Source organism: Chelonia mydas, chromosome 2 (genome assembly GCF_015237465.2).
Source record: "Chelonia mydas isolate rCheMyd1 chromosome 2, rCheMyd1.pri.v2, whole genome shotgun sequence".
NCBI classification, from domain to species: domain Eukaryota; kingdom Metazoa; phylum Chordata; order Testudines; family Cheloniidae; genus Chelonia; species Chelonia mydas.
The window spans coordinates 172,735,058-172,747,038 of record NC_057850.1 but is presented as its reverse complement, the minus strand read 5'-3'; the positions used below and the strand labels follow the sequence as shown (position 1 = coordinate 172,747,038).

Genomic DNA, 11,981 nt, shown 5'->3' with positions numbered 1-11,981 from the left:
TAGAGAAAATTACATATTTTTTCCTTTCCAATCACCCTAAATTCTCCCCTTTTTATGCAGGATAGTTCACTGTGGTTCCTGTAGTGGAAGTTGGTGATGGCAACAGTTCCTGGCTCTTCCCTGTTAAAGTACCTCTAAGATTCCAAAACCATTACTTGAAATTTTTCCAAATATCCAGGCTGAGGCAGACACCTGGCACTGAAAACTTCACACCAAATCATTATAGTTTGGCAGTTAAGTAACTGAAAAGCAGGGTCTTACAGGGGCTGGCGTTGGGGAAACTTAACTTGCTGTGGTGCTAACCCGCTCTGCTTAGAATAAAATTCATTCAGTGTGTTTCAAAATATATCCTCTGCTCTCAGCTCCAAATCTTTTTGGCTAGGTCAGCGCTGCAGCTGGGAGTGAGCCTCCCAGCCTGGGTAGACATCATACTTTAGCTGTGCTCTAGCTAGCATGTTAAGAATAGCAGTGTGGATGTTGCAGCTCCAGTGGAGCCTAGCCCCCTGAGCTGCAGTGTTCACACGGTGAGCTAACATGAAGCAGTTCAATTGACCACTAACAGGCCCATGAAATACAGTACATTGAACCGCTGCTGTAACTTAGGGCAGCAGAGATTGCTAAGCAAATAGCAGGGAAACGTTGAGACCTGTCCCAGCTTTCACGAAAGAGACAAAAATAGATGGTGGGGGGGTGGGAGGAGATAGTAGGCCAAATTTTCAGGGTCTTCAACTACCCTATAACTTTGCAACTACACTGTTGTTGTTGCACATTAGACTATAGCAGCGAGACCTGCACAGACGACACAGAATTGCAGTGCCTAACTTTAGGCATCCTTCTGCCTAGTGGAATCCACAGCCCCTAGTAAAGCACCCAGCCTTCCTATATAATGAATGAGGAGAGCCTGACACCTAGGAATGGGATTTACAAACACCAGCATGCTGATTTGCCTAAGCCAGCCAGTAGGAAATGCCAAGGAGGGGTGTGTGGCCTAAGCCCTACTCCTAACAAGGGACTACCGGCTAGCCCACACTAGAATCACTACAGCAGCGTAGCTGTGCATGCTTTCACAAAATAAAAAAAGAGAGCAGAGGTGGTCTCTTATATCCATAGCCCAGTGGTGAGCGACCTCACCCAGGATGTGGGAGACCTAGGGTCAAATCCCCACTGTGCCTGATTTGGAGTAGGAACTTGAATCCAGGTCTCCCACCTCCCGGGAGAGTGCCTTCACCCCGGGGCTATGGGATATTCTGGGGCAGGGTTCTCTGTCTCTACGGTTTCACTTTGTATAAATAAATATTCATTGGGCCAGAGAGTGACTAAGTACATCAACCACTGGCTTTAGGTGGGAGATGTGGCTTCAAGTCCCTGCTCCACCTCAGACAGGGACAGGTGAGATCTAAACATGACTCTTCCCATATTGTGTAGGACTACGCTCATCACCGGGCTATGGGCTATAAGAGGACAATATCTTCCTACTCTCTTTTGTAGGGGGCCCAATCCGCTAGATACGCACTCTGGCAGTCTTTGAGCAAGTCCACCAAATCGCTCTAACATCTGAACTTTAAGATTTAGAGCTAGATCCACAAAGGGATTGAGGTGCCTGATCTGCATATGCAAGTGTCTGTATCCTGGCCACTTAAATTTAATCATTTTTGCCCACAAGTGACTACACTTGCAGAATGGTGGGCACACTTAACTGAATCCATAATAGTGTAGGTCCCAAATTAGAGGCTGTTTTTCAGAAATATGATCCAGACAGTCACAAAATAATGAGACATGGTGGAAACTCCTGCCATTGCATTGTGATTATTTTATCATGTACATGTAGAGGTTGAATGCTTTTGATAGAACTTCAACACAATACAAAATTACATCAAATTGTGATTATTTAATGGCTTTCTGAAGCTTTTAGTCAGTGGTGAAATGACTTTCTAATTAATCAGGATTGAGTACCCCTGAAGCAGGTAAGGATGACAACATTTTAGACTGGCAGTGAAATAAACCAGGGTAAATTTAACTGAGAAAATATCTTTCAAGCATGTGGCATGATTGAGACAGAAGGGGCAGTAGTAAATGACAGCTTCCTGATCGCAGGAGGTGGCAGATTCTGCTAGGGACAGGTGCTGACTAGAACGAATCTTAATCAATTCAACTCAAGTATATTAGAAAAAGTGGAGTCACCAGGATCAAACAAGCACAAAGTGTTCTTGTTTGGTATGATCTGAAACTATGAATCGATACTACCAAATATACAAGAAATATGGCTTTAGACAGGCCACTTTTGAAGGAAGAAAAATGAACAGCTGAGAAGAAAAAAAGAAAAAACTCAATCTTTTTTGTCCTTCACTAGGGTACGTTGTGGTATTATATTAAGTTTAATGATGATGATAAACATGAAGGGCAAATGTGATAGATGTTAACTGAATTCAGAAACATGAATATATAAAAAAGTCTGTTTTCTCCATCAATACACACAATTTACTCCAATTAATGCTAATAGGATTTACATGAAAACAACAAGAGAATAATATACCTTTCTAGATTAACCCAGAAAAAATATTAAGTTTACATTTAATACTCCAAGAAAAAAGAGCTAAGGCATATGGCCCAGAGCCTCAGAAGTATTTGAGTGCCTAACTTCCACTGACTTCAATGGAAGCTAAGGGCTTAAGTAGCTTTGAGACTGATTCTGTCATCCTCACATTTAGCACCTTACTCTGTGAATAATGCCATTGAAATAAATGGGACTACACATGGAATAAGGTACTACTCAACTTGAATCAGGATAGCACAATCTAGCTTTATAAGAAGAGTGTAGGGTCATGCTGAAAAAGTATCCAGCACAGTATACTAGAAATGTAAAACAGATAAGATATCCTGCTCATATATTAAAGCAAGAGATCAGCTGATAACATTAGCACTGCTTAAAAGGAATATTACAAGGACTCAATGTTGCAAACACATGCTGTCAGGAACAGTGCTTAGCATTCTGAATAGTCCCATAGAAGACAATAGGATTATTTAGGGTGGTAAGGAATATTCCCAGCACTATGTACTTGCAGGATGAGGCCTCGAAATGACAGAAATAGAGGCATGTTCTTCAGATCTTCCCCTACCAATGGGGAACCACCCAACAAGAAGAAGCTTGGTAAAATAGGTGCAGTACCTTCCTTGAACCCTTTGAAAAGCTAAAATCATTTCTCCACTGCCTATGGAAGAAGGGGGGAGGGTAGATCCATGTTTTAAGCAAAGCTGAAGACTGCTTTTTGTTCAAATCAAATTGTGATCTGGAGCTATGATCTCTTTTGGGCTTATCCTTTGGGAGTCTTTCCATTGACTTCAATAGGCATTTTATTTAGCGTATAAAATTGTATCTTCTATTTAAAAACCATCTTATTTTATTATTGCAAATGTTTACCATTTAAATGGAATTAAAACATCTTTCTGTGTTCCAGCAAAATTAAAGCTCTGTTGCCAACAACCTGAACACTTTTGGGGACCTGGCCCTCCACAGCTAATACCACTGGAGGTTTGGCTGAAGCTGCCAGATCTTTTGCCTGGGTAGGGAACAGCAGGATTAGTAGAAGTTGATATTTCCAGAACCAATACTATAGGAGATTTAGACTTCCAGAGGGCAGAGTTAAAGCTACAGAGTTACTACACATAATTGGGTTGTAGGGTTACACAATTTGTAAGCAAAATACTCTATGGCCTAATTTGTATTGATTTGATCTGTTCCAATCTATATGTATAAGCTCCAGACACTAGACAATGATTTTGCTGCAATGTTAAAACAAGATTTACAGTGACTTAATGCACTATTTGTATGCATCTACTATGTGTAAGTGAGTGTGTGTGAGAGAGAAGTAAAACCATGATTTAAAGCAGCCAAATGAAATCTAGAAGAATGTTGGTCCATAATGAAGGTTAAATCATGCTATCAATACATCTACTGCATTTCCAGGTTATAATCAACATTGCCTTTTACTCTTAGATGAAAATGAAGTATGAAGACCATTTTAGTCTTAATATGTTCTAACAGTGCCATTTTAAACGACTGCATTTCTTATTAACTCTAGACGGTTAGAAATATCTCCAGGAAAAGAAAAATAGCAAAAGATATCGTTCCTCAGTTGTTTACCTGGTCATCTGTGGCATCAGAAGGGATTACTAGTACAGTATCTCCTCGTTTTAAGTTAAGCTCATCAGTATTAGCTGCCTCAAAATCATGTAGAGCTTCAACCTGAAGAAAAGAATACAAAACATGAGGACGTCATCTAGGGAAAATAGTAAGAAAAATTAAGTAGAAACAAATTCTCTCTTTCACAACTCACATTTAACTATGTGCAGCTGTATTGTGCTTTCAAACTCTCAAACACGCTGCCATGGCATTGCCTCTTTCAACTGATATCATTACACATACACTCCATTTTTTTGTTTGATATGTTTGTTAATTCCATGTTTTTCTATTCTCTTCCATGAAGAAATTCACATATTAAATATGAATTTAATTATTCACTCATTCCTTCAATGACAGGGGGGTACCCTCAACTCACAGGGATCTGGAGGATCGGTGATGCTGCAACATCCCATAAGTACTGCTGCTTGGACAAATCCTGTTGTCCTTATTCAAAGACTGGCATAATTGGAGGCTTTCCTGAGGAAGGATGAAAGCATTTGGCCAACCTATCTTAGGCAAACTGAGTATGGAGTTAGAGTGATGCTAATGCCCTAATGATATCTGTCATTCTGGGGTTTTGATCTTATTCCTGAAGGAATTATCTTCCTGAATCAATTCTCCCTGTAAATAATAGTGAGGAAAATGGTATAATTCCAGTGGTAAGTTAAAGGTGTGGGTAATGGGAATCCTGCTGTGTGTACTGGGAAGCACTCTTGTTTGCTGGTAAATTAGGGCTATGATATTTCTCACTTCATCTAGTAATTATTGACAAAATAATCTGTTTGCAGAGCTAAACGGTCCACTTAACTAAAAATAATTCCATCTCCATAAATAGATACCCTATTCTAGTTTCCTTGATGGCAACTAATCCCATGGCATCACTGCAGCAAAGGCAGGAATGGTAGCTGTGCATCCTCCCTTAACTCACAAGAGTTTGGTGAAAAAATAGAGGAACACTATCAGTGTGTCTTAAGTCATAGTCACATGACATGTCTCACTCTGACCTGTTACTTTTAAAGTTTGCAAAGAATATTTGTGTATGAGAACAGAAAAAAAAACAATCCAAAATAACTGGGCATAACCATGGCTTGTTATGGGACTAGTTAGACTGAACTATCCAAATTATAATACAGAGCACATGAACTTCATTCGTCTTCGTTCAGCTTACCTACTAGTCAATCATTCTGAAATAAGAAATATCAGGTACCTAGGAACCAAGAAACACAAAGGTTCTTAGGAGCCAACACACACTTAGGGCAGAATTTCTCAGACCTGTTCACTGAACTACAATGCTTTTCAACATGATCACTTTAAAAGATACTCTAATAATACGTGGAATCTTGGTTGCATTGAAGTCAATTGCAAAAGTTTCATTGGATTTCAATGGGACCATGCTTGTACTGGTAGATTTTCAGGCCAGAAAGGAACATTTTGATCTAGTCTAATCTGCTGCATAATGCAGGCCATAGAAATTCTCCCAACATATTAAAATATTTTTACTGCTCTGATTAGATTAGTGTACTTGCACATTTGACTGAACGCCATACTTCTACATGGATCATGTTTCCACATAAAGAACAGTACAAGTTTTATTTCCCCCTTTATGTAGAAAAGACAATTCAAGGAAAAATAGCTTGACATTTTTGCTATATAACCACACAGCCATCAGCCTAAATAACCTGTGCCCTTGGATATACTTACTTACACTTGATGCTAAGTTTAAAGGAATGTTTAAAATAAGAGTGACTAAATACTCAAGTAAACCTTAAAGAGAAAGCCAGGTGGCATTCCATGGGCTGCATCATCTGCTGACACAGGCTGTTCTTCAGAGGATGTAGTTTGGGTTTCCTCAATGGTTTTCTGCTCACTTACAACCTGGGAAGTTTCACTAGCATCACTTTCAATGCCCTGAGCGCCAACGTCTTCCACAGCAGCTTTGGATTCATTCACTAGGACTTCGTGTTCCTCTCCCTCCCCTTCGTTGTTTGATGCTGGCTCTATTACTAGTGAAGGGATGCTGCTGACTTTCTCCTGGGGAAAAAAAAAACAAAGAGAAATGTTTTGAGAGTGATTAATTGGCCTTATTAGCACTGACCCCCTACTTGGTAAGGCAACTCCCATCTTTTCATGTGCTGTGTATGTATACCTGCCTACTGTATTTTTCACTCCATACAGCTGATGAAGTGAGCTATAGCCCACGAAAGCTTATGCCCAAATAAATTTGTTAGTGTCTAAGATGCCACAAGGACTCCTCATTGTTTTTACTTCTAAAAAGTATGGAACAAAACTTACTTTATTTGCTTTTCTGTTTATGAGAGAAAATACGGATGTATTTTCCTCTCATCCACAGCTGATCTTCTCATTGACAAGAGCTATGCTAGTGCATCTAGGGGATAATATCCTCCCAGTTTGTGACTGCCAGTCTCCATTCCTCCCCATGTCAGTTCTCTATCTTACTCCCCATGGATTAGAACTGTCATCTATAAAACATTCTACACGCTGTTCTGTTTTCACTTAGGCTCCTGTCCAACTTCCAGTGAAATTAATGGGAGTACTTCCACTAACTTCAAAGTCCTATGGATCAGGCCATAACACTGCCCTAAATCAGAAGTAACTCCACTTACATCAGTGGAGTAACACTAGTGTAAACCTTGTGAGAGATCGAAATCAGGCATACTATATTCACTTGCAATAGTTTAAACGCCAATTAAAATTTCTCCTGATTTACACCAGCATAAATGAGAGAGGAGACCAGGTGAAGTTCATTACAATCATAAGAGCCCTATTCAGACAGTATTTTAGGCAGCTGTCTGGGGCATGCAACCCTCTAAAGGCCGCATTGGCTAGCTGTTCACCTGGCCAACATATCCAATTCAGCCTGGTGCTCAAGGGAAATACCTCTCCCCCAATTCTGTAGCATTGTTCATTAACGTGTGGGTGTGGGAGAGGTTGTGTAAATGAGTTCCCCATTTTCCAAATCTCAATCTGTACCTCTTCTCCCATCCCCCCATGAGGAAGCAGGTTGAATGGAGGATGACCAGGTCTATCAGTTGCTTATTTTATATAGTCTGAGTTAAAAATACCCCCAAACCCTTCATAGAGGATTTTTATTGATGGGTCAGGGACTGTTCTGAGTATTATTAATTATTTGTACTGTGGTAGCACCTAGGGGCCCCCAGCTTCATTGTGTGAGGCATTGCATAAGCACATAACAAAAAGCAATCCACAACCTGAAGAGCTTGAGACAACAGGAGGGTGACTGAAACAAATGGATATGAAGAGCCTAAGGTAATCATGACATGGAAGTCCTTGATCTCTAGAGTGCCAGAGTACCACTTGGGGTCTTTTCTTTGGTCTCCAGCTGCTAGAAAGCTGAAAGCCAGCCTGACCACACACTAGAGTATCCTTGCAATTTATTGCTTCTAGAGTTACATGAGATTCAAGGCCTGACTTTCAGCAGTGCCGGAGGGGGAGGCGGGGGGAGGAGGGGAGGGGATTTTCAGAGGCACAAAGGTACCGAACTCCAAATGGAAATCAGTGGGAGTTAGGCCTTTGCTACCCTTTGTGCCTCTGAAAATCTCCCCTGTTGAGCACTCACCACTCGTACTGACTTCAAGGGGAATTACATGTGCTCAGCATCTCTGAACACCAGTGCACTTGATCTTATTTATCATTGGGGGGGCGGGGAGAAAAAGAGCAGTTAGATAAAAAACACATTTGAAGAGAATCAAAGCTCTGTTTAACAAGCCACTGCTCTCCAGATTTATAGCTAATGGAATGAAATAGTTTCTGCTTATCTTTAGGATTAATTGAGCCTGTTATAAACCCCAGAACACATCTGAGAGTGTATCTATCAATTGTAAAGTCATCAGAAATTATTTTGGGTATACTGGGCCAGATTCCCAGCTGGTATAAATTGGCATCGCTCCACTGAAGTTATGGTGCTACTTCATACCAGTGTCACTTAAAACAGAATGGGGGCCAATATGGACAGATAAGTCACCGCTCTCCTGAGAAGGGGTGTTGTGGTAACTCAGGCCAGGAGACATGAACAGTCCAATATTTTCTTGTGTAGTGCTTCAGAAAGCATCTTACCTGAGCCGCCTCTGCTTCCTTCTCTCCTGTTTTAAGTTTGTCACCTTCATCAGACGTTTCAGATGCAGCAGTAGCTTCACTGGCTTCAGTTACAACAGCATTTTCTACTGCACCAGCATCTTCAGTTATAGCTACCATCTACAGCCAACAGAAAATGGAAACCGTTCAGCCACATCCATCATTCTGGACAACAGCTATTCACCAACTGCACCCAGGCCACTTTAAAGAGCTCCAGTCTTTAGGTAGGTAGATAGGTGAACTGGCATCAGTTCGCTTTTTTAGATCCATTAGACAATGCAGTGGGCTTTATTGTGATCCCACACTGGTTTTATACCAGGGTAATGCCACTGATTTCAATGGAGCGTCTCTGTATTAACAAAGTAAATACAAAGAGAATCATGCCATTAGATGCTATTCTGCACCTTATGATAAAAGGTGGGAAAAACCTGTTATGATGCTTCCTTAGTATATTTAGTAACAAAAGTTACTTCTTCAGGGAGGGTTTCCTAAGGCATTAACTAAAAGAAAAATGGATTAAAGGCATCCTGCTGCATATTGGGATGGCTCCTTACTGAGCACAGATATAGAACACACTCCACAATAAAAAAAAAGTTTTAGAGCAGAGTTTGAGGGTTCATTTGCCTTAAAGCCGCATTGCTGGAGGATTTGCCTTGAGGAGAGGGCAGAATGGGTCTGCACTGCACTTTACAAATAGGTTCTGCTGGAGAAGGGCCACTTGCAACAGGGCTGCGGCTCTATAGGAAACCAGCAGGGGAGGCTGTCCATGGAACATAACGAATGGCTGCTCTGGCCACATCCCCTCCCCAGCTAGTGTCATCTACTTTGGGGGCTGGGCAAACGGAAAACTCCTACTCTAAATCCAAGCAGCTTCATTATGGTATTTCTGATTATCATGCAATAGTGAAATTGGGGGTAAAAATGAATCACTTTCCCCTCCACCACTGCATCTAACAAGTTGCATTTAACAGAACTGGCTTTGGTAGCTAAGAGTCTGATAACGCTTGTTGCCTCAGATCAGATATCTGCTTCATAGATGAGGTTGATCACATCCTATGCTGGACATTGCATTGGTCCCTGCCATCACGAACTCTTAATGAGACTGGTAAACAAATTTTTTTTTTTAATACAGAGGAAAAGAAAAGCTAAAATATATTGTGTGAATTTATAGAGACTTTTTAATTGCATTCGACACAGAATCAAGTATACACTGCTTTAATGGGTAGCCAGGTCAAATTATACCAGCAAACGTCACGGGATTTGTGAGTAAAGTCTTCAGGTCAGGACTTCATTGTACTACCAATTTCAGCAGTCTTGCTTCAATAAGATTTAAATAAACAGTAGTTGTAAAAACCCAGAAAGAAGCTCGTGGAGGAGAGATGGGGGAAGCAGTGCATATTAGATTGCTTTATACACTATGCTTCTAACAAAATGCTACAGAAATTGATCCTATTATCTGATGTGATCAGAATCAACACTTCGTTTCTATTTATTGGATTTGTGCAGTCCATGATCCATGAAGGAAGCATGTTCTAATTTTACGAATTTCAGTCCTAAAGTACAGTACACTGAAACGGTCAGACTCGGACAGCCCCATGTCATAAGTCACCATATGTACAGCATGCATCAAAATGGTCTGATAATTCATTCTTGTGACAGACTATAACAAGAAAAGAAAGAAAATCATAAATATGGGGTTTTGCCGATATTACAAGGGTAAGTGGCAAAAATGAAGCCATTTCTTTCTATCATATCTCAAAATCTTGGATTAGCCCCATAGCTATTTAGGATGAAATCCTAATCCATTTAAGTCAATGGTAAAATTCCCATTTACTTCACTGGAACCACGACTTCACCCTAGATAGCAGTGGTGAATTACACAGGTACTTGTATATTTACATATGCTACCTGATTTTATATTGTAAACAAACCCTCCTGTATACAAAAGAGGTGTAAGTAAGAGGAGAAACACGGCCCAAGGTATTTACTGCTAGGGGAAGTCTATGAGTTAATAGGATCTAGTCCACAACGTTTGACCTGAATAGTGCATGCCAGTTTTCACTAACTTAAGATTGGTCCCAATGGCTGGATTTAAAAAGGGACTGGATAATTTTTATGATCATTAATTATAATTGTAGCTAAGCAAGCTAATATAATGCTATGGGGAACCGAAGCTCATGCTTTAGGGAATAAATCCATTGCCTGCGGAGGTCTGGATGGATTTCCCATATACGGAACTGCACAATTGGCTAAACAAATAATGGTGAGTGTGTGGGTCTCTCTCAAGCATCACATACCACCTTCTGCTGAAGGCAGGATACAAGACTCGATGGATAGAGTTTGGCAGCTGTTATACATTGAACAAATATTGCCATTTTAAATATGAGATTTTTAAAAACTGATGCATGTGTGTGACGGGTGAATGTGCCATGCAAGAGAGGTTGAGTTTACATATACACTATACTAGAGAGCTCGATGAACAGTTACATTTTGAAGACATTAGTCAGCTTGCACTTTATGGACAGTAAAGGATTTCTTGATTACAAGCTGCTGAAACAGACATATCAAGAGTGACAAGCCAATTGCTCTAGAAGAAAGATGGTGGTGTATTTGATACTATTTCAACCCTCAGATTTAGAAAAGTAAGGCTTGATTGACCACTATATTACTCCAGTGTCATGCCTGTGTAACTTCACTGATTTCAATGCAGCTACGCTGGTGTAAAATTGGAATAAGCACTGGTGAATCGGGTCTATAATTTTCTGTTTAAATGGAAAAAAAAAAATCAGCATTACACTGCAGGGCCTGGTTCTCCATTCACGCCAATATAAAGCAGTAGCAACTTTCATGAAGTCAATGAACCAAATTCTATCCTCAATTACCCTGGCGTAAATTTGGAGTAACTTTACTGACGGTAGTAGATTTACTCCAAATTTACACCAGTATAACCAAGAGCAGAATTTGGCCCATTGGAGTTACAATCATCCCAAACCAGCATGAGTAGTGAATCGGTCTATGATATTTTAGCAAATACTTACATACCAGAGCTTGAAAACTTATAAAGAGAGGTAGTTAGCACCTTGCAGGATTGGACCCAAATTGAGGAGTTACCGGAGTTCACGGTTTCCTTATTTTTCAATCCTTTTTCCTATTTCTGAATTTAATTTCCAGACTCTAGTGCTGAAATCCTCATGTTGCTTTCACCATAATTTAAAATGCATTGTGAAGGTTGCACTTTAGTAAAAAAGGATCCAGAATAAATAGTATATGTTCTCGCACCCATATGAGAACGTAACCTAAAACAGTCAATCAGAGGGTACCTGGTCTTAAAGAGAAATTCAATATTTCATTGAACTTTTTAGTTGTTTTTAATTTGATTTTAATCATATCTAATGAAATGCCCAATTTGTGCTTTAGAAAATAAAGTTGTAAGATAATTATATTCTAACTTCTGTTTCAGTTTAGGGCTTAGCATGCTAGAAAAATGGAATGATGAATGAAAGTTTTTTTTTGTTTTTTGTTTTTTTTAAGACACTGTTAGGAGCCCAGACAAACAAATCCACAGGAAGTGTTAAAGCCTTTCAGACTCCATGGCAGTATATTTTCTGTTCATCCTGAATGTCGAAAGAAACAACATCATATCACCTTCTACCACATAACCACATTCTTCCCTGTCCGAAAATATTTA

At 40.0% G+C, this 11,981-nt stretch overlaps 1 protein-coding gene and 1 long non-coding RNA gene across 10 annotated transcripts in view; one reads left to right on the top strand and one right to left on the bottom strand.

The window, feature by feature from the left end:
- Positions 1-11,799, top strand: part of LOC119565367 — a 61,142-nt gene extending 49,343 nt beyond the window's left edge. For all 4 annotated transcript variants that reach the window (XR_006288850.1, XR_005223949.2, XR_005223948.2 and 1 more), the window contains exon 4: positions 61-11,799. This is a non-coding gene — a long non-coding RNA (uncharacterized LOC119565367). The remainder of the gene's footprint in view (positions 1-60) is intronic.
- Positions 1-11,981, bottom strand: part of AMPH (amphiphysin) — a 168,389-nt gene that overhangs the window by 1,284 nt on the left and 155,124 nt on the right. For all 6 annotated transcript variants that reach the window (XM_037890027.2, XM_037890026.2, XM_037890028.2 and 3 more), the window contains 3 exons: positions 8,276-8,413; positions 5,945-6,211; positions 4,142-4,243 (listed from right to left, as the gene is read on the bottom strand). In XM_037890027.2, the coding sequence (XP_037745955.1) occupies positions 4,142-4,243; positions 5,945-6,211; positions 8,276-8,413 (507 nt within the window). The remainder of the gene's footprint in view (positions 1-4,141; positions 4,244-5,944; positions 6,212-8,275; positions 8,414-11,981) is intronic.